The sequence below is a fragment of the Oncorhynchus nerka genome, linkage group LG23 (assembly GCF_034236695.1).
Source record: "Oncorhynchus nerka isolate Pitt River linkage group LG23, Oner_Uvic_2.0, whole genome shotgun sequence".
Classification (NCBI taxonomy): Eukaryota; Metazoa; Chordata; class Actinopteri; order Salmoniformes; family Salmonidae; genus Oncorhynchus; species Oncorhynchus nerka.
The window spans coordinates 33,814,223-33,841,028 of record NC_088418.1 but is presented as its reverse complement, the minus strand read 5'-3'; the positions used below and the strand labels follow the sequence as shown (position 1 = coordinate 33,841,028).

At 41.9% G+C, this 26,806-nt stretch overlaps 1 protein-coding gene across 1 annotated transcript in view; it reads left to right on the top strand.

The window, feature by feature from the left end:
• LOC115107209 (cadherin-23-like) overlaps positions 1-26,806 on the top strand; it is a 578,454-nt gene that overhangs the window by 521,724 nt on the left and 29,924 nt on the right. The window contains exons 49-62 of the mRNA XM_065008058.1: positions 9,992-10,161; positions 10,996-11,133; positions 13,781-13,900; positions 15,187-15,364; positions 15,706-15,917; positions 16,135-16,329; positions 16,535-16,648; positions 17,659-17,788; positions 17,985-18,248; positions 18,363-18,524; positions 18,882-19,138; positions 19,274-19,371; positions 23,347-23,547; positions 26,765-26,805. Of these exons, the coding sequence (XP_064864130.1) occupies positions 9,992-10,161; positions 10,996-11,133; positions 13,781-13,900; positions 15,187-15,364; positions 15,706-15,917; positions 16,135-16,329; positions 16,535-16,648; positions 17,659-17,788; positions 17,985-18,248; positions 18,363-18,524; positions 18,882-19,138; positions 19,274-19,371; positions 23,347-23,547; positions 26,765-26,805 (2,280 nt within the window). The remainder of the gene's footprint in view (positions 1-9,991; positions 10,162-10,995; positions 11,134-13,780; positions 13,901-15,186; positions 15,365-15,705; positions 15,918-16,134; positions 16,330-16,534; positions 16,649-17,658; positions 17,789-17,984; positions 18,249-18,362; positions 18,525-18,881; positions 19,139-19,273; positions 19,372-23,346; positions 23,548-26,764; position 26,806) is intronic.

Below are 26,806 nucleotides of genomic sequence, written 5' to 3'. Positions count from 1 at the left end.
GAACTAAATGCACAAGCATTTCGCTACACTGGCAATAACATCTGCTAACCATGTGTATGTGACCAATAAAATGTGATTAGATTTGCTTCTTCTTCGACCAATACGTATTATGGTACAATTCGGCTCAGTTGTAATCCAGAGAGGTTAGAGGAATTATCTAGATCCTCTATGAGGCTGTGCAGGGATCCAAAGTATGGATATAAAAGAAAACATGAGTCGTCAGCATACAATGACACCTTTGTTTTTAAGCCCTGGATTTCTATCCCCTTGATATTATTATTGTATCTAATTTCAATAGCTAACATTTCAATGGCCATTGTAGTGGCTTCCTTTCGTCTTTACCATAGCCACTGCCCAAGCCTGAAGCGGGGTTGTTTGGTACGCATACAGTCCACACTCAAGGTTTCCAAACGGCCAAACATTCAATGACATCCAAGGATATGGTGCAACACAAATGTTTATTCTTCTTATATCTAACAAATAAATGATTCTCCAATCAACTTAAAGCATAGAATACTTGATATGGAAAATACATATTATGACCTGTCTGTATGTCTGTATGTCTGTAAGGTCAAAAAACTATACCGCTCCCGCATCTAGCAAGGACTCCCTCCCCCGAAGGCCCAACTTCCTGCCTTTATCCTAACACACTTACCACAATACAATGAATGGGCAAGAGGGGGGTGGACAAAAACTGAGTTACAGTAACAAATTAATATATCTCATTCAGGAAAATATAAATCATAAAGGTACGTACCTAATATTTCATCATGTACATTAATATTTCATATATTTACACAAATATACATTGAGCTCAGTATGTTCAGTCTTTTATACAAATATGTCCAAATCGGCAATAACAGCCATAATAAATAGATATGCTGATAGAGGAAAACCTTGTTTCACTCCTCTTGATAGTTTTATACTTTCTGAGAAGTAGCCATTAATAACTATTGTACAACTGGGTTTACTATACATAGATTTATTCCAAGTCAGAATCAGGCAGGTACAGGACAATCGCTAGGTCAAGGCAGGCAAGAAAACCAAAAACTAGAGCACAGGAAACACGGGCACACGCTGGTAGAACTTGATGGGACAAGACGAACTGGCAACAGACAAACAGAAAATGCAGGTATAAATACACAGGAGATAATGGGGACAAATGGCTGTGAGACAGGGGTTATTTCTAGATACATGGAAAGTGGGATGTATACGGAGAGTGCGGGGCAACAGAAGGCGAACAGCAGAGCGCCTAAGGATCTTAGCGATAGGGAAAGGTCCGATAATACGGGGGAACATTTTTCTGGACTCCACCCGGAGGGGAAGATCCCAAGATGGTAACAGGGAGCTGGGGTCTGGTGGAAGTCTGCCTATTGTCGATACCTGGAGGTGGTCTTGAGAAGAGCGACCCGGGCTCTCTTCCAGATATGGCAACAGCAATGGATTATTCTCTGGGCAGAGGCTATGCTGACCTCTTTCTCTTGGAAAAGCGGGGGCTGATATCCCAGGGAACTCTCAAAGGGTGAGAGACCTGTAGCAGTACAGGGAAGGATGTTGCGGGCATATTCCACCCAAACAAGTTGCTGGTTCCAGGTGGTGGGATTGGTGGAGACGAGGCAAAGAAGAGTCGTCTCCAGGTCCTGATTGGCTTGCTCCGACTGGCCGTTAGACTGGAGATGAACCAGAGGACAAGCTGGCCGACGACCCAATGAAGGTGACCTTCCAGAAGACCTTCCAAAACCAGGACGAGAACTGAGGACTTGCCATCGGAGATCGTGTAAACCGGAAGTCCATGGATCTGGAAGACGTTCTGCACCATGAGCTGGGCCGTCTCCTTAGCTGAGGGCAACTTAGGAAGGGGAATAATATAGGCAGCTTTGGAAAACCTGTCCACCACCGTACAGATGGTAGTGTTGCCAGAGGAGGTCAGCCGGAGCTTTCTGCAGAGTCTTGTTTTGTGCACACACAGTACAGTTGGCAACGAACACAGAGACGTCAGGAACCATGGTGGGCCACCAAAAACGTTGTTGGACGAAAGCCAAGGTCCGACGGGAGCCAGTATGACGGGTGAGTTTCAAGGAATGTGCCCATTCCAGAACAGGAGCTTAGGCAGAGTCCGGGATAAACATCTGGTTAGCCGAGAGTCTGTGCCTTGCGGACCAGACTCTCGATTCCCCAGATGATAGCAGTCGCGAGACAAGAAGTGTAGGGAGGATGGTCTCTGGATCCGATGGTGTAGTAGTGGGGCTGTACAGGCTTCACATTCTTGGACCCCGGGCGGTAGGAGATTAAATTAAATGGAAACGAGTAAATAACAGGGCCCATCTCGCCTGTCTGGAGTTGAGGCGCTTGGCAGTGCGGAGATATTCCAGGTTCTTATGTCCATCCACACCAAGAATGGTTGTTCCACCCCTTCTAACCAGTGCCTCCACTCCAACGCCATCTTGACATCGAGTAAGACCATATGAACGGAACCTTGGGAGAGGTGAGTGCAGACAAGGGGGAATCAAGGGTGCTGTAACCCCAAACGAAACGACGGTGGAAATCGACAAACCCCAGGAAACGTTGCAATTGCACTCGATGTGGGTTGAGGCCATTCCACCACCACTCTCACCTTGTCAGGGTCCATCTGAATATTCCCTGCAGTGAGCGATGGAACTCACATTTCTACACCTTCACGAAAGTCTGGTTCTCCAGGAGACGCTGGAGAACCATTTTAGCAAAAATGTTCATTTTTAATTTACAATCTGTAGAAGCTATGAGAATAGAAAGGTTCAATACTTTTGTGAAGCATCATTGTACAGTTGAAAAATATATGGCAAATAGAAATCCAAAACGGATGATGTTGAGAGATAGTTGGGAGGAGCTGAAGGGTTAGACAAATAACAAGATAACCAATGTAAAACATACGGGGTCTGTAAAATGTATATAGGTTCAGAAACAGTTACAAAAAATCAAACTGGATGGACATCAGAAATAGAGGAAGGACTAAAAACAAACAAAATATAACTATCATAAAATAGATTGTCTGTAAAATGTGTATAATATGTATAAACTGAAGGTAGAAGCCTAAGTGTTATTGTTTATCAGTTTACTCCCAATTGGGGAAGAGTGGTAGGGTTTGCGGGGAATAATAAAGCTATATTCTAAAAAAAGTATGTCTATATAGGTATGTGTGTGTATGTATGTCTATATAGGTATGTATACAGTGGGGCAAAAAAGTATTTAGTCAGCCACCAATTGTGCAAGTTCTCCCACTTAAAAAGATGAGAGAGGCCTGTAATTTTCATCAAAGGTACACTTCAACTATGACAGACAAAATGAGAAAAAAAATCCAGAAAATCACATTGTAGGATTTTTTATAAATTTATTTGCAAATTATCACTGTGGTTGCACCAGGGTAGTATCCATAAAGCTTTCATCGGCCCCGTAGTCAATGAGCACTCGGATGGATTTGGACTGGCCTCACCACAACAGGGTAGCATAGAGGGGTTTACAAGTAGTAAGGGATTGGAAACTCCCAGTACAGCTCACCAGTGTACTCGTACCTACTAATGAGCCTGGTCTTTTAACGGGCAGGTAGATAAGAAAAGTCCCGTAGCTCCACAATACAGGCAGCTCTTGGTGTTTAGTCAGCAGGAGATCATATATCCTTGACCAGTTGCAGTCGGCAGCCCTCTGTGATTCCCGAGAGAACTCGGGTGACATCGGATTGACTCGGAAATGTAGACTTCAGGGATTTCTGGGATTCCTCGTGGGCGAGGTGGAAATCGAGGGCGACAGGGAACAGACTCCTTTCCCTCCTATGTTCCTGTAGCCGCCAACTGATCCGGATGGTCAAGTCTATGAGGGAGTCAAGGTCCATGGGCAGCTCCTGGGCTGTGAGCTCATCTTTAATCACCTCCGATAATCAGTGAAGGAACATGTCGAACAGGGCTTCCGGGTTCCAGGCACTCTCAGCCACCATCATGCAAAAATCCACTGCGTAGTCTGCCACACTACGGGAGTCTGGACATAGCTGGGGCAGCTTACGAGCAGCCTCTCTCCCAGACAACAGAGAATCAAAGACTTTTACGTACCTCCGCCACAAACTCCTCCAGACTGACGCAAACGGAGGACTGTTGCTCACACACCGACATAGCCCTCCCGGACATCAGTGTTATATCGTCGAGCAGTCCGAGGGGAACGAAGAAGGCTGCAGCTCGAAGATGAGGGAGCACTGGGAGAGAAAGGCCCGGCAGGTTCCAGAATCTCTAATGGAGTTCTCCGGAGGTGGTAAGCGAGGTTCTTGGGACACCGGGGTAGGCTGGGAAGAAGCGCTGCTGGTGGTGTTGAGGCTTACTGCCTAGTAGGTAATACTCAGAATTGCTCCAGTAATGTATTGAATGCATGGTCATGGCATTCTGCCAGGGTATGCAGTCCCTCCATAAGGCAAGGCAGTATCTCCTTGTTGTATTCCAATAGTGGCTCCTTGGAAGGAGACAGCATTGTGGAGCGGGTCTGAGTCTGCGGGGCCAGCCGTGGTCAGTTCATACTATCAGGACTCATGCTAAGACCCAGATGCAGACACAGTAGGCAGATAGTATGAGTCTCAGAGTTTATTATAGTTAAAGGGGCAGGCAAAAGGTAAATCAAGGCAGGCAAAGGGTCATAATCCAAATCAGAGTCAGGCACGTACTGGACCACAGGTGGTAGGTCAAGTCAGGCAAGGATCAGAACTGGAAGACTAAGAAAAACCAAAACTAGAGCACAGAAAACAGGCGAACACGCTGGTAGGACTTGACGGGATAAGATGAACTGGCAACTGAAAACGCAGGTATAAATACACAGGACATAATAGGGACAAATGGGAGACATCTAGTGAGGGGGTGGAGACAAGCAGAAAGACAGGTGAAACAGATCAGGGTGTGACACTAGGCCCGGTTTCCCAAAATGTTCATAGGGGTCTATTGTTTCCAGTACTTCTCTTATATTATCTCCAATGTATCATCCCATGTGAAAACACTTGTCTGATAAGGATGAATAACATCCGACAATACTTTTGTAATTCTATGCGCTATGCATTTTACTATAATTTTTACATCACATTTTTGCATCTGAGGTGTAAGGGGCCTCCAGTCCTTTAGGCGGACTGGAGCTTTATATTTTCCACCTGTGTCCTGTTCTAATAATAGTGAAATCAGACCTTCTTACTGAGTATCTGATAGTGTAACATTTTTATAGTAGTGGTATAAATATGCTAATAATGGAACTCTGGGTACATGGACAAATATTTGATATACCTAAACTAGTATGCCATCCAGCCCTGGAATTTTCTCGAACTTAAAGTATTTAATTGCATCAAGAAGTTCCTCTGTAATTTGGCCTTCACATGAGTCTTTCTGTACAGCTGTCAATTATACACTATTAATAACAATATCCTTACAATTAACTTCAGTTAGTGGAGATGGAGGAGACTAAAATGAAAACATGTGCTTAAAGTCCTTTTCTTTCTCTTTCAAAATATAATTTGGTGAATTGTGGAGGACTCTGTCATTTCTAACACGTTTTTGGGAGTTATTTATGGTAGCAAATCTATGTTAATGATAAGAAAATAATTTGCTGCATTTTCACCCATATTCCATCCAGTTTCTTTATTTTTATAATAACTTACACAAAATCTTTCTTGAATAAGTTCCATCAGCACTTTTTGTTTTTCCTCTAACTTATTCTGTGCCTCTATGGTATAGTTTTTATTGGTATCTACCTGTCTCTAAATGCACATTTGAAAGTGTCCCATACAATAAGGGGATTTGCTCTACCTACACTACCGTTCAAAAGTTTGGGGTAATTTAGAAAGGTCCTTGTTTTTGAAAGAAAAGCACATTTTTTTGTCCATTAAAATAACATCAAATTGATCAGAAATACAGTGTAGACATTGTTAATGTTGCAAATGACTATTGTAGCTGGAAATGACTGATTTTATATGGAATATCTACATAGGCGTACAGATGCCCATTATCAGCAACCATCACTCCTTTGTTCCAATGGCACGCTGTGTTAGCTAATCCAAGTTTATCATTTTAAAAGGCTAATTGATCATTTTAAAACCCTTTTGCAATTATGTTAGCACAGCTGAAAACTGTTGTCCAGATTAGAGAAGCAGCGCTGTGTACTACTCCCTTCAGAGAACAGCGCATACTGTCTCTAACCAGAATTGAAAGAGGGGTGGGGAGGCCTTGGTGCACAACTGAGCAAGAGGACATGTACATTAGAGTGTCTAGTTTGAGAAGCAGACACCTCACAAGTCCTCAACTGGCAGCTTCAATAAAATAGTATCCTCAAAACACCAGTCTCAACATCAACATCTTGTTGATGTCTAAAGACGGACAGTTTTATTGCTTCTTTAATCAGCACAACAATTTTCAGCTGTGCTAACATAGTTGCAAAAGGGTTTTCTAATAATAGCTAACTGCAAAAATGGAGCAGTTAGCTATGCACTTCAACAGTTGCGCAGTTAATGCCCAACAAACTGTCACTTTTCAGCTTTTATAGAGAAGCACATCCTCTTTGCATTCACGGCAGTCAACAGATAGTGTGTAAAAATCAATTAGTTGTCTGTGCAGATTTTTTTTTTGTGTGCTTCTTTCTGCAAGTTTCCATACATGTGACTTTCTGTAGATAGCAATGGGATGTCACATGAATGACCTTAGCTATACGCCCAGTCTTATGACTAAGTCCCACAAAGACAAATTTGTATCAGGTTAGAAAAAGCATTAGCATATAACAAGAGACAATTCTTTAAAAAGTAAAACACTGGATAGCATGACTAACTCTGTAATTTTCCACGATATCTGGCTTCACCATCATCAACTCATCTAACTCTAGTGATTTGCCAGAAGCACCAGTCTCCGACATGTTGTGAAGGAACTCTCCGAAGCTGGCTTCATCACCATCAAAATCAATGTCTTTGTTTTGTCTACCTAATTGTTATGTCTACTTAAATGCTTTCTTGTTATCTGCAGGCCTATGAAACTCAGCTTTTAGCTGTGAATGTATAGCCTACAAGATGAAATTAACAAATTAAAAAATAAACCCTTCATATACTATAGTATTAGTAGTACTATAGTATTCATATACCCCGGCATGTACTGTTAATATGGCTGCCATATCATTTTGTAGTGTCATATAAAGAAAATATAGCGCAGAATCTTCCATCTCTAATTAATGGCTTTGAATGTAGCCAATACACTACAGAAAAAGAAACACTTATCTATGGTCTATGTATTTACAGTAGCTACTGTGTATCATGTAAAATCAATTTCATATTGAACCCACTAACAGTGGCAGAGTTGAAATTCACAGAAATGCACCCAGATGTGTTGTGATATTCAATTTGCCACACGCTTTGTAAACAACAATCAGTGAAATACTTAATTACGGACACTTACCAGCAATGCAGAGAAAGAAAATAGAAAATTAATAGAAAAGTAAAACACTTCATAATAAAAGTAATAATAGATACACAATGTGTAATGATAAGGGGTATCAGTATGAGGTGATGTGCAAGATTACGAGGTAATTGAGGTAGATATGTACATATAACTAGGAATAAAGAGACAGATAGTAAACAATACCAGCAGCATACTTTATGTGATGAGTCAAAAATGTTGGTACAAAAAGGTTCAATGCAGGTAGTCTGGGTAGCTATTTGGTTAACTATTTAACTAACTATTTAGCAGTCTTATGGCTGTTCAGGGTCCTGTTGGCTCCAGACATGGTGTATTGGTACCGCTTGCTGTGCGGTAACAGAGAGAATTGTCTACGACAGGGTTCTCCAACCCTGTTCCCGGAGAACTACCCTACAGTGGGATTCTGTTCCAACCGCAGTTGAAACTAACCTGATTCTTCTTATCAACCACCTAATTATTAGAATTATGAACGCTAGATTAGGATTGGAGTGAAAACCTACAAAACGGTAGCTCTCCAGGAACAGGGTTGGAGACCCCTGGTCTATGACTTGGGTGGCTGGAGTCTTTGACAATTTTTAGGGCCTTCCTCTGTACCTCTATACCTCTGGCCTGGTATAGAGGTACTAGATGACAGGGAGCTCAGCCCAAGTGATATACTGGGCCATATGCACTACCCTCTGTAGCGCCTTGCAGTCGGATGCCAAACAGTTGCCATACCAAGTGGTGATGCAGCCAGTAAAGATGCTCTCAATGGTGTATATGTAGAAATTTGAGGATCTGAGGGCCCATGAAAAATCTTTTCAGGCTCCTGAGGGGGAATAGGCATTGTTGTGCCATCTTCCCGACTCTGTTGGTGTGTTTGGACTATGATAGGTCGTAAGTGATGAGGAAACCGAGGAATTTGAAGGTCTCAACCTGCTCCACTTCAGCCCCGTTGATGTGAATTGGGGCGTGACAATTGAGGGAGAGGTTGTTGTCCTGGCACCACACTGCCATGTCTCTGACCACCTCCCTTTAGGCTGTCTCATCGTTGACAGTGATCAGGCCTACCACTGTCGTGACATTGGCAATCTTAATGACGGTATTGGAGTAGTACGCGGCGATGCATTCACGGGTAAACAGGGAGTACAGGAGGGGGGCATGCACCACTGAGGTGCCCCTGTGTTGAGGGTCAGCATGAAGGATATGTTGTTGACGATCCAGTTGCAGAGGGAGGTGTTCATCCCAGGGTTAGTAATGAGCTTGGACAGCACTATGGTGTTGATTAATTAATATAATTTTAATTGATGTGTTCCTTTTGTCCAAGTGGGAAAGGGAAGTGTGGAGTGCAATATAATTTGCGTAATCTGTGGGTCTTTTGGGGTGGTATGCGAATTGGAGTGGGTCCAGGGTGTCTGGGATGATGGTGTTGATGTGAGCCATGACCAGCCTTTCAAAGCATTTCATGGCTACAGATGTGAGTGCTATGGGGTGATAGTAATTTAGACAGGTTACCTTGGCGTTCTTGGGCACATGGATTAGGGTAGTCTGCTTGAAACATGTACAGTAGATATTACAGACTGGGTCAGGGATAGGGTTAGGGTTAGCTGGTCTGGTAGACTCATTTCACTGGGCAGCTCACGGCTGAGTTGCCCTCTGTAATCCGTGATAGTTTGTAAACCCTGTCATGTCCCGACGAGTGTCACATCCGTTGTGGTAGGATTCGATCTTAGTCCTGTATTGATGCTTTGCCTGTTTGATGGTTCATCAGAGGGCATAGCGGAATTTCTTATAAGCGTTCGGGTTAGTGTCCCGCTCCTTGAAAGTGGCAGCTTGAGCCTTTAGCTCAATGTGGATGTTGCCTGTAATTGAACAGGTGACATGCTGGTAGAAATTAGGTAAAATGGATTTCAGTTTTCCTGAATTAAAATCATCAGCCACTAGGAGTGCCACCTCTTAAGAGGTTATCAAAGAGACACACACCACCCCCTTACCTGACGCTGCTGTTCTGTCCTGCCGATGCATAGAAAAACTAGTTAGTTGTATATTATCCATGTCCTTGTTCAGCCAAGTTTCTAAGAAACATAGGATATTGCAGTTCTTCAGGTCCCACTAATAGTAATGTCTCGAACATAGCTTGTCCAGTTTCTCCAGTGACTGTAAATTTGCTAGTAGAACGGAGGATAGAGGCGGTTTATTTACTCAGAGCTTTGATTCCTCATAGAATTATGAAAATGAATAGCTTGGTATTGAAGCTATATATATATTTTTTTATCAACCAAACATTCAAAATGCAAACATTCTGCAAACTTTGCATCTGTCATTCAGAATTGCCATGACAATGAAAAATAATGAAATTATTGGATGTAGCATACTGTGCATCATGTAAAATCTGTTTTACATTGAACCCAGAGTTGAAACAAACAAACAAACACACCCGCACCCACACACACACATAATAGAGCCCAAGCCTGTAATGAGCCTTTATAAGCAAACATCATTCATTCTATTAGTATATTTATGATGAGAAATGTTGTGGTAACCATTGTGTTGTTGTGCAGGTAAGATCGTAGCCTACCGGACGGTGGACTTTGAGCAGGTGCAGTGGCTGAACTTCACAGTGAGAGCCCAGGACCACGGCAGTCCACCCAAAGTGGCTGAGCTTCCTGTCTACCTGCGTATAGTAGATGTCAATGATAACAACCCTATCTTTACACAACCCTCTTACCAGGTACCAAAAATACTGATTCATAACAAACACTGCAAAATGCTTCACCATTAGTAGTACTCACTTGATATAATTTCTATTGTGATGGTCTGCCCCATCCCCTTTTTTGTCCTCTTTTTTTTGTTTTCTGTAAAATACATTGTATCATGTATTTGTGAAATGAATGTTGATTTAATTTGATTAGTCAAGACATCAAAGTGACATTTGTATTTGTATTTATTATGGATCCCATTAGATGCTGCTAAGGCAGCAGCTAATCTTCCTGGGGTCCAGCAAAATTAAGACAATTTAAAAAAAAACATTACAATACATTTACAACAGATTTTACAACATATTAAGTGTGTGCCCGCAGGCTCCTACTCTACTACCACATGTCTGTGTTGCTTCCCAGTCCCGCTTTTCCATAAGGTGTATTTTTATCATTTTTTTTTTCATCAAATTTTACTGCTTGCATGAGTTACTTGATGTGGAATAGAGTTCCATGTAGTCATGGCTCTATGTAGTACTGTGCGCCTCCCAAGATCTGTTCTGGACTTGGGGACTGTGAAGAGACCTCTGTTGGCATGTCTTGTGGAGTTTGCGTGGGTGTCCGAGCTGTGTGCCAGTAATTCAAACAGACAGCTTGGTGCATTCAATATGTCAATACTTATCACAAATACAAGTAGTGATGAAGTCAATCTCTCTTCCACTTTGAGGCAGGAGAGATTGACAAGCATAATATTAATTTAACTCTCTGTGTACATCCAAGGGCCAGCCTTGCTGCCCTGTTCTGAGCCAATTACATCAAGGTGTTCAGTTTGTGTGTGTGTCTGTGTGTATGCTAATGTCCCTTTGCAGAAGCCAGTGTTTGAGGATGTTGACTTGGGCACGGTCATAGTGAGAGTCAGAGCCACAGATGCAGACTCTGGCCTCTTCTCTGTCATCGAGTACAGCCTAGTAGATGGAGAGGGCAAGTTTGGCATCACTCCCTCCACTGTGAGTTCTAAAACACACACACACTTTGTAGTGCATGAAGTGGACTTCACTTTTTTCTTCACGTATCAATGCACTTCACAAATTGTTGCTGACACTCATTTTTGAGTGATAGTACTGTTTATATTTAGGAGCCTGAACTTTTAAGCCAATATTCTATAAGAAGTACCAGTACTCAAACAGTAGAGTGCTGTTACTCAGTACCGGTGTGCACCTGTCCAATCCAAGCACTGCACTTACGTACATACACACATACATACACACACACAAACACAGACACACATACACACACAAAACACTCTCCTCTCTTTCATTTTCACTCTCTCTTGTACTCTTTCTTTTTCAAAGAAAATGAACTAACTCATCTAAGTTGACGTATTACACAACTAATGAATTAGGAGTTCAGAAGGCTAAAAATAACCGTTTGTCTGTACACACTGAAGATATCATTGGGAGGCGATAAATAATAATGGAGTGCCTATACATACCAATGGAGGTTTGTGACTTGAACATTTAGGAGGATGGGAGATCCACGATATAGGCATGGAATGCACAGAGATGACAAAGCGTGTTTCAAAAATCGTCAAAACGAATTACTTTAAACTAAAGCATTTAATAAAGACTCCCGAGTGGCGCAGCGGTCTAAGGCATAGAATTTCAGTGCTAGTGGCATCACTATAGACCCTGGTTCGATTCCAGGCTGTATCACAACAGGCCGTGATTTGGCGTCCCACAGGGTGGCGCACAGCATTGTCCGGGTTAGGGTGTGGCCGGGGTAGGCCGTCATTGTAAATAATAATTTGTTCTTAACTGACTTGCCTAGTTAAATAAAAAAATACATGTATAGTACAATATTATGGGGAATGAGAGGGCTACTTACAGAGTGTTGGGAATGGATCAGTGATTGAATGAGGGTATGACGCATGAGTTGAGGTGTTCAGAGGCTTGACTTCAGTGCAGGACAGGGGTTGAGATGTTCATATTAAATATAATTTATTTTGGGATATCACTTGAAAGTATTCATTAAAACGCTGGTACGAGCTGGTGGAACCTTGATGGTAAAAACAATAACACATATAATTAGGCTTCAGTGCAGGACAGGCTCATCATGGATGAATGGTGTTGGAGAAGAGCTCAACTCTTCCACTGAGGGCAAGACAGGATTTGACTGAGAAGACAAAAAACAATAACACAATACACTACAATGTTAGAAAAGGAGCTTATAATGAATTAGTCCAAGCAAGGAGTAAAAACATTGATGTGTAATAATATGATTGTGTTTGTGTGTGTGTGATTGACTCTGCAGTACAATATCAACAAAATCAATATCAACAATATAAAAAATAAAACAATTAGAAACTCCTCTCTCTCTTTCTCTCTCTTCAGACTAGTAAATGAGATAAAATTGATAGGGGTACTCACAGTGCTTGGAGAGGAAACATTCAACGTGCCAGTGGATGAGTGGGCACATGAGACGTGGCTATAGTTCATGTCAGGAGAGAGTTAACAATGAGTGGAGTGGTGATCACCATTCCATTACAGGTGCTTAATTGTAGGTTTGGGCAATGAGTTTCTCCATGAAGTTAAATTAAATCTCATAATTCACAAAGTCAAACAGACTGTGCATCTCGCCCATTTGACACATCAAAGTAGCCCAAGAAACGTTCCTGAATAAAATCATCCACATACCTGACGATAACTGACAACTGCAAGCAGACTGGTGGCACCATACAGTATGTGGCATAACTATGGCACCCGGCGATGCAAAACGATCTCTCACATTGTCAGACTCTTTTTACCAGTCCGGAAACACGCTCAGCTGCCTAGAACGTTCGGCTGCCCAGAGGTGGCATGTATCAAAACAACAACTGAATGTCTGACAGTCTGACAATGCATGATGGTCGTTAGAATGGTATTGGTTTGAGGATATTGTACGTGTGTGTGACACCTGTTTGAACGAGTGTATTAGACCCACCCCCACACACACACACCTGCATACACACACAACCGACCTGTCTATACCTATGTACTGCATGTAACCACACAGACTTGGATGATATATATTATCTGAGTCCGTGTGGTTCCTCCTTCTCAACCAAATCTGTGGCACAACCTCTTCCAGGTCCTAATAGGCCTACTTATAATCATATGGTTATTATGTGCTAAAAGAGAAAGGATGTCCTTGTTATTAGGCCAATTATAAGGTATAGATTCACAAGGTCACCTATCTGCAGGCATTTCAATGGTGGTGAGCACAGCAACAGGGAGCCAGGGAAACATGCAATTTACCAAATCCCCTGCTTTAATCTTGAAATATAACTGTGACTTAATTTTAAAAAATCGACTTTATTCTCAATATCAAATGTCACGTTTATTCTCTAAATATTGCCACTTTATTCTCTAAATATTGCCACTTTATTCTCTAAATATTGCCACTTTATTATAAAAATGTAATTCAGACTTTATTCTCTAAATATTCCCACTATTCTCAGTGTTGACAATTTAAAGTACTATCATGCAAAAATAAACTTTATTTAATTTTTTAACTTCACTTGCCCCCTAATACTCTTCCGTAGTTTACTACACCTCCTGGCCCGTTCACTGTACTTTATTTTAATAATGATATTTCTCCTCCTCCTTCTCTTCTCAGGGTGACATCTACATTCTGTCTCCACTGGACAGAGAGACTAAAGACCACTTCACCCTGACAGCCATCGCTAGGGACAACCCTGGCGGCAGCCCCAACAACCGACGAGAGAACTCTGTTCAGGTGGGATTCATACTGTAGTAGAACATAAGTAAACTTATCTGAATGCACTGACAGTAAGTCACTCTGGATAAGAGTGTCTGTTAAATGACTAAAATGTGAATGTAAATGTACACTACCATTCAAAAGTTTGGGGTCACTTAGAAATGTCCTTGTTTTTGAAAGAAAAACAAACATTTTTGTCCATTAAAATAAGATCAAATTGATCAGAAATGCAGTGTAGACATTGTTAATGTTGTAAATGACTATTGTAGCTGGAAACGGCAGATATTTTATGAAATATCTACATAGACGTACAGAGGCCGATTATTAGCAACCATCACTCCTGTGTTCCAATGGCACGTTGTGTTAGCTAATCCAAGATTATAATTTTAAAAGGCTAATTTATCATTAGAAACCCCCTTTCCAATTATGTTAGCACAGCTGAAAATTGTTGTGCTGATTAAAGAAGCAATACAACTGGCCTTCTTTACGCTAGTTGAGTATCTGGAGCATCAGCATTTGTGGGTTCAATTACAGGCTCAAAATTGCCAGAAACAAAGAACTTTCTTCTGAAACTCGTCAGTCTATTCTTGTTCTGAGAAATATTCCATGCGAGAAATTGCCAAGAAACTGAAGGTCTCATACAACGCTGTGTACTACTCCCTTCACAGAATAGTGCAAACTGTCTCTAACCAGAATAGAAAGAGGAGTGGGAGGCCCCGGTGCACAACTGAGCAAGAGGACAAGTACATTAGAATGTCTAGTTTGAGAAACAGACACCTCACAAGTCCTCAACTGGCAGCTTCATTAAATAGTACCCGCAAAACACCAGTCTCAATGTCAACAGTGAAGAGGCGACTCCGGGATGCTGGCCTTCAAGGCAGAGTTCCTATGTCCAGTGTCTGTGTTCTTTTTCCCATCTTAATCTTTTCTTTTTATTGGCCAGTCTGAGATATGGCTTTTTCTTTGCAACTCTGCCTAGAAGACCAGCATCCCGGAGTCACCTCTTCACTGTTGACGTTGAGACTGGTGTTTTGCGGGTACTATTTAATGAAGCTGCCAGTTGAGGACTTGTGAGGCATCTGTTTCTCAAACTAGACACTCTAATATACTTTAACAAGGACATTTCTAAGTGACCCCAAACTTTTGAACGGTAGTGTACATTCAAAATATATCACAGCATTGGTAGTATGTTTATTATGATCCCTGTGGGGCCTGACACCACAACATTGGTATTGCTTGCGCCAGCCACACTCTTACCAACTGATCTACACAGGACCACATAATATTTGTTTTGTCTCTCTCAGGTCTTGGTGACCGTTCTGGATGTGAATGACTTCCGTCCGCGTTTCTCAGAGCGGGCCTTTGAGACCAGTGTATTTGAGAACGAGCCCAGTGGGACGTCTGTGATCACGCTGACTGCCACTGACTTGGACGAAGGGCAGAACGGCCTGCTCTCTTACAGCATGCAGGGCCCGGGGGCAGGTTGGAGCCCTACACTCACTCTCACACACACACAACACACAACACACACAACACACAACACACAACACACAACACACACACACACACACACACACACAGAGAGAGCGAGAGAGAGAGGCTTTTGTTCCAGCCCAGCATTAACACCTCTAATTCAACATATAATGATCTTCATGACCAATTGATTAGTTGAATCAAGTGTGTTAGTGCTGGGCTAGAACAAAATCCTGTATGCCCACTGTTTAACATTTACATGTTTTGTCTCAATTTCTCCCTGCCTTTGATTAACTGTTGGTTACATTCTCTCACTATTTTCTCTCTCTCCCTCTCTATGGTGTTGTCAGATGCCTTCTCTCTGGATGCTGACACAGGTCTGGTGCGTTCTCTCCGTCTGCTGCAGTCCTTTGAGCACTTTAACTTGACGGTGGTGGCTACAGACCAGGGAAGACCACCCCTCTGGGGCACCGCCACCTTACACATCATCATCATAGACGTCAACGACAACAGGCCCATGTTCGTCAGGCCCACCAACGGCACCATCATGCACATCATGGAGGTGTGTGTGTGTGTGTTGGTGGCACTACAGTATGATGTTTGTTAGTGGTCCCTAGCAGGATAGCAATAATTGAAGAACATATTAATTATTTTTGGGCATGTACAGTACGAATGTGTTGCTCCACTACACACACACATTGCTATTGTAAAATTCTCTGCAGTTGCATACAAACAGAATATCTAAAATCTCAATGATGTGTCTGTCCTCCCCCTTGTAGGAGCAGCCCCCAGGCCTGCTGGTGTATGAGGTGTTTGCGACAGATGGGGATGAAGGGGTGAATGGAGAGGTGCGCTATGCCTTCCTCCAGACAGGAGCTGGGAACAGAGACTGGGATAACTTCCACATTGATGCTATTACAGGAGTCATCACCACCGCCATCAAACTGGACCGAGAGAAGCAAGCCCTGCACAGTGTGAGTGGAGTGACTGGGCCCAATTCTAACTTGAGATATGCACTTGTAGCTAACTTGAATCATATATGTACCTTCATGTCAATGGGAGATATGCATTCAAGTTTAATGTAGGCCTGCTGGATTTCATGTCAGGATTCAGCCCAGACAGGAATGTGTGTATGTGTATTGTTTATGTCTGACTTAAGGACTGTGTTCTGTCCCTCAGCTGATTGTTGTGGCCTATGACCTGGGTCAGCCCGTGCCTTATGAGACCACCCAGCCCTTACAGGTTGCGCTGTTGGACATTGATGACAACGAGCCTGTCTTCTTTAAGCCCCCGGTGAGTGGAGGAGAGTTAGGGAGCTGGGCGGTGTCTCATGCAAGGAAGATGTCAGTCTGGGCGGTGTCTCATGCATGGAAGATTCCCGCCAGTCTGCCCTAATTCAGACTCATCTTATTGCAATGAAACATAGCCCTGGACTCCTCAGCTATAAGTATAACTCTGGGTTTATACCTTACCATTTGATAACTTACCATAATATTTTTTCTATACCAAGTATTTTTATGTTTCTTTTGTGTGATCAAACCACCTTTTTAAATCTCTAGATATTTGATGTTTGTCTGTGATTAGGGTTGTGTTTTATTTGGTAGTTTTTTGTACTGTGTTTGTATATTAGTCAATAGCTTTCTTTATACCTAGCGCTAACATGCGTCCTTTGTCCTGATCTTGTCCACATTCTGATTGTGCCCACAATTTCAGAAAAATGCCAACAGATGGTATTACAATGTGTCTCATATCTGTCCATTGTGTCCGCATTCTGGCCACATGTTACTGATCCCTCCCTGTATGCAAATTATTTGACAGCTGTTATTTCAAAATAGTATTTATTTATTCTAAGACCCAAATTGATGCCATATGTAAATGGTGCCACCTGTCAATGATTTTAGAAGGCAGGATTATGATGTTTTAAATGGTTTCACTGTCCAGATCCATCTACAGGACACTTCTAAGACATCCAGATACAAAGCGTGCCTGGTCTGGAAGACATGATCACAATCGGATCACAATGCGTCTTTTAATCTTCTACACCTGTCTGAAAATGTGGGCATAATCTGAAAGTGGAAATGATCAGGACAGAAGATGCATGTTAGAACCAAGTATAAACAAGGCTAATGTCTCTGTTTCATGTGTGACGATTTTTTCTTACATCTGGGCCATGTATCTGTGTGTGTGCTCATCTGTCTGTCTGTCTGTCTGTCTGTCTGCCTGCCTGCCTGCCTGCCTGCCTGCCTGCCTGCCTGCCTGCCTGCCTGACTGACTGACTGACTGACTGACTGACTGACTCTCAGCGAGGCAGCCTGCCGTACCAGACTCTGTCTGTGGCAGAGCACTCTACTCCAGGGACAGTAGTGGGTAACGTGACAGGAGCTGTGGACGCAGATGAAGGCTCAAACGCTGTAGTCTACTTCTTCATAGCAGGTCTGTGGAGAGGACAACACTACGCTACACACACAGACACAAATAAACACACTGATTCATCCATACCGGACAATCCAGAAATATCAGTCCATTAGTACTAATACGGAATAATTAAATATATTTTTGGTTGCTGCATGTTGGTGCTGCTGTCTATTGAATATGGACATAACACTGATTTCCAATCGTGCCCTTATAGGGGGAGATACTGAAGGTAACTTTGGCCTGAGCCCAGGGGGCGTACTGAAGGTGAAGAAGGATCTGGATCGTGAGGACATCTCAGTGTACTCCATCATCATCAAGGCCTCCAGCCACAGGAACTGGGCCCCTGCACGGGGTCAAACGTCAGCCTGGGGAAGAGCACTTGACCCCAGCCGTGACCCAACCCTGCAGGAGGTCAGAATCTACCTGGAGGACATCAACGACCAGCCACCACGCTTCACCAAGCTAGAGTACACTACAGGTACAGTACATAAACTGTGGGAGGGGTAAATGTGTGTGTGTGTGTTGAGGTTGTGTGTCTATGTGCATTCTCTCACTTTTATTCCCCCTCTCTCTATCTCTTTCTCTCTCTCAGGTGTGGCTGCTGATGCCAAGGTAGGCTCAGATCTGATTCGGGTACAGGCCATAGACAACGATGTAGGGAACAACAGTCTGGTGCTGTACCATGTCCTGTCCATCCGCTACATTAAACTCCAGTCCAATGACACTGAGGACATAGGAAACAGCTTCATCATAGGTCAGTCACTGCCTACTGCCAAGCATGACTATTATCTACTCTGTGTTTGTATAGTATCCCTTGTTAATCCTTGATAACCAATGTTAGAATCAATTCAATTTCATTTCAGAATTGAGGAGATGAATTGAATTGAAAAGGAATTGGCCCCTGGCATGTTGTTAACCTTCAATGCCTATTGTTCCTTGATAACCAAGGTTGGGATCAATTATATTTCAATCAAGGTGATGAATTGACTAAATCATTTAAATGGAATTGGGCTCCAGCAATGTTGATAACCTATAGGGGATATTTGTTTCAATTCTAAATATTGATTTGAATCACAGTGAAATTGACCCTGAACCTGTTGATAACCCTTAGGAGAGACAGATGGGATCATCCGTACCTATGACCTGTTCACGGCTTACGACCCGGGCTACTTCGTGGTGGAGGTGTTGGCACGGGACCTGGCGGGCCACAGTGACATCGCCATGGTGGGCATCTACATCCTGCGGGACGACCAGCGGGTGAAGATCGTCATCAACGAGATACCAGAGCGGGTACGACAGTTCCAGGAGGAGTTTATCAACCTGCTGTCCAACATCACCGGAGCCATTGTCAACACGGACGATGTGCAGGTAGGTAAGGGTGTGAGGGATGTGTGAGTGTGTGTGCATGTGTGTGCGTGTGTGCATGCATGTGTATAAAATTACGTATGAAATGTGTATCTCCCATAACCCCCTTTGTCATTCTCTTCTTCTGTTTCTGCTCAGTTCCACGTGGACAAGAAGGGCAGAGTGAACTTTGCCCAGACAGATGTGCTCATACACGTGGTCAACAAGCACACCAACCGCATCCTGGATGTGGAAAAGTCAGTTGCTGCCTGGCAGTATAGTTTATTATCATGTTATTACCTATAGAAATATAATTACTAGAACGGACAGTCCCCATTCCCATATTTAGTGTAGGTTCTAAATGAACCAAGTAAAAACTCACAGACGATTAGTAATGCTCAAACCAAGTCTATTCACCCACTGGGTCATATAGCTGCATAAGACAAAAACATGTTTCCAAACAAAGACAAAACACCCTGATTTAGTCATATCACAGTTTACCTATTTGCTTATGGTTTTGCCTACACCCAGTGACATGCTTTTTAAATTATATGAACAAAAAATATAGGAATGGCAAGCAAGACAAACTTAAAAGGGCCTAGTTATATAACCAATATGAATTTGGAGGGCAGAAATTATTACATAATAAAGCATTAGACCTCTCACTAAAGGCATCAGTCATACAAACGTTATACTTAAATCCAAACTGGTTCTCTAGTAGATTGGTGGGAATGTCTCACCCCATGTTCAAGAATGGCCTTTTTCACTTTATTCAGATTACAACTGCTCACTTTCGGTTGTTTGAAAAGGAAATATTCTCCAAAATATAGTTTTTTTTCAAACAAGCCTTAGAAAGTTGGTTGCAATTTCAGTTTAATCCACCTGAAAAGACAGAACAAATAATACAACAAATATTGTGGTTAAACTCAAATATATTAATTGATAAAAAATTAAAAAATTCGATGAAATGTTTTTAAAAAGTATAATATTATGAACTATATCATAAATAGGACTGGTGGAGTTATGTCACACATGCAGCTAACACAGACATATGGAAATGTCTGCTCTACCCAAAATACAACCAACTAATTGCATCATTGTCTGTCGGCCCTACATAAATGGTTAAAGAAAAGTGTGATAAATAAAAACATAAACCAATTTCATTTTAAGGACCAAAAAATTGACAGCTGTGCCATATAAATTGCAAAATAGTTGGGAAAAATTGCAAAATAGTTGGGAAGAGATTTTCGATGTACCCATTCCATGGCACATGGTTTATGAATTGACACGCAAAACAACGCCAGATTCAAAACTTCAAATTTTTCAATTTAAATTAAAACACAAAATTCTTGCAGAAAATAGAATGTTATATGGGGGATACAATCTTCCCAGCTCTGCCGATTTTGCTGTGGGGAAGCAGAGTCATTAGACAATGTATTTTGGTACTGTCTATATTGTAGCTCGTTTTTGGTCACAAGTCCAGGAATGGCTGAAGAATTGCGACATTTGCCTAGAACTAACGCTGCAGATAGCAATACTGGGTGATTTGAAAAGCCATAGTCAATCAATCAATAATATAATAATTATTTTAGCAAACATTTTTCTCTTTAATTTACAATCTGTAGAAGCTATGAGAATATTACTTTTGTGAAGCATCACAGCACATTTAAAAAATATATGGCAAATCCAAAATGGATGATGTTAAGAGATAGATGGGAGGGGTTGAATGGAGCTGAAGGGTGGGGCAAATAACAAGATAACCAATGTAAAACATACGGGGTTTGTAAAATGTATATAGGTTCAGAAATGTTGAGAAATAGCACAGTTACAAAAATAAATCAAACTGGATGGACATCAGAAATAGAGGAAGGACTAAAAACAAACTAAATCTAACTATGGTGAAATAGATTGTGTCTGTAAAATGTGTATAATATGTATAAACTGAAGGTAGAAGCCTACGTGTTATTGTATATTAGTTTACTCCAATTGGGGAAGGGTGGTAAAGGTTTGATACAGGTATATTAAAAATTTAAAATAAATTTAAAAGTATGTACAGTGGGGCAAAAAATTATTTAGTCAGCCACCAATTGTGCAAGTTCTCCCACTTAAAAAGATGTGAGAGGCCTGTAATATTCATCATAGGTACACTTCAACTATGAGAGACAAAATGAGAAAAGAAAATCCAGAAAATCACATTGTAGGATTTTTAATGAATTTATTTGAAAATTATGGTGGAAAATAAGCATTTGGTCAATAACAAAATACTTTGTTATGTACCCTTTGTTGGCAATGACAGAGGTTAAACGTTTTCTGTAAGTCTTCACAAGGTTTTCACACACTGTTGCTGGTATTTTGGCCCATTCCTCCATGCAGATTTCCTCTAGAGCAGTGATGTTTTGTGGCTGTTGCTGGGCAACACAGACTTTCAACTCCCTCCAAAGATTTTCTATGGGGTTGAGATCTGGAGACTGGCTAGGCCACTCCAGGACCTTGAAATGCTTCTTACGAAGCCACTCCTTTGTTGCCCGGGAGGTGTGTTTGGGATCATTGTCATGCTGAAAGACCCAGCCACGTTTAATCTTCAATGCCCTTGCTGGTGGAAGGAGGTTTTCACTCAAAATCCCACAATACATGGCCCCATTCATTCTTTCCTTTACACGGATCAGTCGTCCTGGTCCCTTTGCAGAAAAACAGCCCAAAAGCATGATGTTTCCACCCCCATGCTTCACAGTAGGTATGGTGTTCTTTGGATGCAACTCAGCATTATTTGTCCTCCAAACACGACGAATTGAGTTTTTACCAAAAAGTTCTATTTTGGTTTCATCTGACCATATGACTTTCTCCCAATCTTCTTCTGGATCATCCAAATGCTCTCTAGCAAACTTCAGACGGGCCTGGACATGTACTGGCTTAAGCAGGGGGACACGTCTGGCACTGCAGGATTTGAGTCCCTGGCGGCGTAGTGTGTTACTGATGGTAGGCTTTGTTACTTTGGTCCCAGCTGTCTGCAGGTCATTCACTAGGTCCCCCTGTGTGGTTCTGGGATTTTTGCTCACCGTTCTTGTGATCATTTTGACCCCACGGGGTGAGATCTTGCGTGGAGTCCCAGATCGAGGGAGTCTATCAGTGGTCTTGTATGTCTTCCATTTCCTAATAATTGCTCCCACAGTTGATTTCTTCAAACAAAGCTGCTTACCTATTGCAGATGCAGTCTTCCCAGCCTGGTGCAGGTCTACAATTTTGTTTCTGTTGTCCTTTGACAGCTCTTTGGTCTTGGCCATAGTGGAGTTTGGAGTGTGACTGTTTGAGGTTGTGGACAGGTGTCTTTTATACTGATAACAAGTTCAAACAGGTGCCATTAATACAGGTAACAAGTGGAGGACAGAGGAGCCTCTTAAAGAAGAAGTTAGAGGTCTGTGAGAGCCAGAAATCTTGCTTGTTTGTAGATGACCAAAATTTCCACCATAATTTGCAAATTAATTAATTAAAAATCCTACAATGTGATTTTCAGGATTTTTTTTCTAATTTTGTCTGTCATAGTTGAAGTGTACCTATGATGAAAATGGCAGGCCTCTCTCATCGTTTTAAGTGGAGAACTTGCACAATTGGTGGCTGACTAAATACTTTTTTTGCCCCACTGTATGTATATGTATATATATATTTTTACCAAAAAAAGACATGGGGGATTGGAAATGTTTTAGACAATTACATTGATGGAAGCAACAATCTTTTCGCAATATTAAAAATAAAAATAAATATGTACAATAAAAATAAATAAAATATATGTTTCCACCAGCCCCAGTATATATATTCCATTTGGGTGTGGTGTCCTCCTTCCCTCTATACATTACATCTTTATTGCTAGGCAGGAAGTCAAGTGATGTGGCCAGTAAACTGTTCCTTAATGTGACCTGACCTCGACCCCCATTCCTCACTAAACCACCTCTCTCCAACCTTATCAGTGACTGCAACAATGTGATTGCCTTTCCTTTACACAGTACATTCCAAGCTTAATTGCCACACCATAACATTCCTCCTTCAGATAACCATTAACTTATGGTGTAGAAACCAGACTATGGCACTCATTATTTCAAGTTTAGGAGTCAGAACCCATCATAGTAATTATATTTCTATGTCATTACATTGTTACTACACAAAAAACATGTTGTATAAGTATACTCCTCTTTGTGCTGAGCCCATTGTCTCCCCTTCCCTGGTCTTGTGATGGACAGGGTGATTCAGATGATTGATGAGAACAAGGAACAGCTGAAGAACCTTTTCAGGAATTACAACATCCTGGATGTCCAGCCTGCCGTCAGCGGGAGAGCACCTGATGACCTCACTACGCTACAGATGGCCATCATTATCTTAGCTGTGTTGCTCTTCTTGGCAGCCATGTCATTCATCTTCATGAACTGGTACTATCGCACAGTGTAAGAGCCTCCCACTGTAATTCAAATCAAATTTTATTTGTCACATGTCACAATTAATGTAGAATTTACAGTGAAATGCTAGCTAACGAGCCCTTCCCAACAATGCAGAGTTAAAGAAAAAAATTACAATTGTAACGCAAGAGGAATCAAATAAAATACGCAAGATTGGCGCTACAGTTGAAGTCTAAAGTTTACATACCCTTAGGTTGGAGTCATTAAAACTCGTTTTTCAACCCCTCAACAAATTTCTCGTTAACAAACAATAGTTTAGGCAAGTCGGTTAGGACATCTACTTTGTGGATGACACCAGTAATTGTTCCAATAATTGTTAACAGACAGATTATTTCACTTATAATTCACTGTGTCACAATTCCAGTGGGTCAGAAATTGACACCAAATCAAATTTTATTGGTCATACACACATGGTTAGCAGATGTTAATGCGAGTGTAGTGAAATGCTTGTGCTTCTAGTTCCGACCGTGGAGTAATATCTGACAAATAATCTAACAATTTCACAACGACTACCTTATACACACACAAGTGTAAAGGAATGAATAAGAATATGTACATTAAATATATGGATGAGCGATGGCCGAACGGCATAGGCAAGATGCAGTAGATGGTATAGAGTACAGTATATACATATGAGATTTGTCATGTAGGATATGTTAACATTATATAAAGTGGCATTGTTTAAAGTGACTTGTGATACATTTTTTACATCCAATTTTTAAAGTGGCTAGAGATTTGTGTCAGTATGTTATTAGCAGATTCTCAATGTTAGTGATAGCTGTTTAACAGTCTGATGGCCTTGAGATAGAAGCTGTTTTTCAGTCTCTCTGTCCCAGCTTTGATGCACCTGTACTGACCTCGCATTCTGGATGATAGCGGGGTGAACAGGCAGTTGCTCGGGTGGTTGTTGTCCTTGATGATCGTTTTGGCCTTCTTGTGACATCGGGTGGTGTAGGTGTCCTGGAGGGCAGGTAGTTTGCCCCCGGTGATGCGTTGTGCAGACCTCACTACCCTCTGGAGAGCCTTATGGTTGTGGGCTATAAACAGCTTGGAAAATTCCATAAAATGATGTCATGGCTTTAGAAGAATCTGATAGGCTAATTGACATCATTTGAGTCAATTGGAGGTGTACCTGTGGATGTATTTCAATGCCTACCATCAAACTCTTTGCTTAACATCATGAGAACATCTAAAGAAATCAGCCAAGATGTAGACCTCCACAATTTCCAAACACCTGAAGGTACCACGTGCATCTGTACAAACAATAGTATGCAAGTATAAACACCATGGGACCACGCATCCATCGTACTGCTTGTGCAAATCAATCCCAGAACAACAGCAAAGGATCTTGTAAAGATGCTGGAGGAGACAGGTACATAAGTATCTATATCCAAATGGGTCTTCCAAATGGACAATGACCCAAGCATGCGTCCAAAGTTGTGGCAAAATGGCTTAAGGACAACAAAGTCAAGCTATTGGAGTGGCCATCACAAACGCCTGACCTCAATCCCATAGAAAATCTGTGGGCAGAACTGAAAAAGCGTGTGCGAGCAAGGAGGCTGACTCCGTTACACCAGCTCGGTCAGGAGGAACGGGCCAAAATTCAACCAATTTATTGTGGGAAGCTTATGGAAGGCTACCCGAAATGTTTGACCCAAGTTAAACAATTTAAAGGCAATGCTACCAAATACTAATTGGGCGTATGTAAACTTCTGACCCACTGGGAATGTGATGAAAGAAATAAAAGCTGAAATAAATCATTCTCCTACTATTATTCTGACATTTCACATTCTTGAAATGAAGTGGTGATCCTAACTGACCCAAGACAGTGAATTTTTATCCGGATTAAATGTCAGGAATTGTGAAAAACTGAGTTTAAATGTATTTGGCTAAGATGTATGTAAACTCCGACTTCAACTGTATATACAGGGATTACCAGTACAAATCAATGTGCAGAGGTATGAAGTATTTGATGTAGATACTGTATGTACATGACGGCAGGGTTAAGTGTCTAGTCATCAGGAAAGATAATAAGAGTAAAATAAATAACAAAGTAGCAGCAGCAATTGATGAGTGTAAAAGTGTGTGTGTGTGTAATATGTATGTATGTGTGTTTGTGTTGTGTTGGTCTGCGTGTGTGTGCAATGTGTGTGTGGGCGTATGTAGTGTGCATGAATGTGTGTGGCTTTTGTGTGGGAGTGTCAATGTATATGGTTTGTATAGTCTAGTGAGTGTACGTAGGGTCAGTGCAAGATAGTCAATTAATCGTACCCAGTCTTATCGCTTGGGGGTAGAAGGTGTCTTGGAGCCCGTTGTTCCGAGAGCCGATGCTCCGGTACAGTTTTCCAGACGGTAGCAGAGTGAACAGTCTATGGCTTGGGTGGCTGGAGTCTTTAGCAATTTTTTGGGCCTTCTTCTGACACCGCCTGATATAGAGGTCCTGGATTGCATTGAGCTCGGCCCCAGTGATATACTGGGCTGTTCGCACCACCCTCTGTCACCCTTTCACCCTCATTGTCAAACATAGCATACTGATCCACTTTAACTTATACAATCCAATAAGCTTACTCATACTTAACCACTTCATTTTACAATATGTTCTTGTGTATCAAAGTATAGATTGCTCTTTCACTTCATCTCTATGGTCCTGGTCAGTTCCTGGATGGGAGACCAGATGCTGCTGGAAGTGGTGTTGGAGGGCCAGTAGGAGGCACTCTTTCCTCTGGTCTAAAAAAATATATATCCCAGTGCCCCAGGGCAGTGATTGGGGACACTGCCCTGTGTAGGGTGCAGTCTTTCGGATGGGATGTTAAACGGGTGTCCTGACTCTCTGAGGTCATTAAAGATCCCATGGCACTTATCGTAAGAGTAGGGGTGTTAACCCCGGTATCCTGGCTAAATTCCCAATCTGGCCCTCAAACCATCACGGTCACCTAATAATCCCCAGTTTACAATTGGCTCATTCATCCCCTCCTCTCCCCTGTAACTATTCCCCAGGTCGTTGCTGCAAATGAGAACGTGTTCTCAGTCAACTTACCTGGTACAATAACGGATAAATAAAATAAATAAATATATAAACATGTTTTTCATGTCAATGGAATTTGTAATGGTGTTACTTCAAACTGGCTATGATAGATACTTTGACATGGCTATGTCAGGATGTTGAACATCTCACCACCTGTCTGTGTGTTTTTCTATGCTACAGACACAAGAGGAAGCTGAAAGCCATTGTAGCAGGATCCACAGG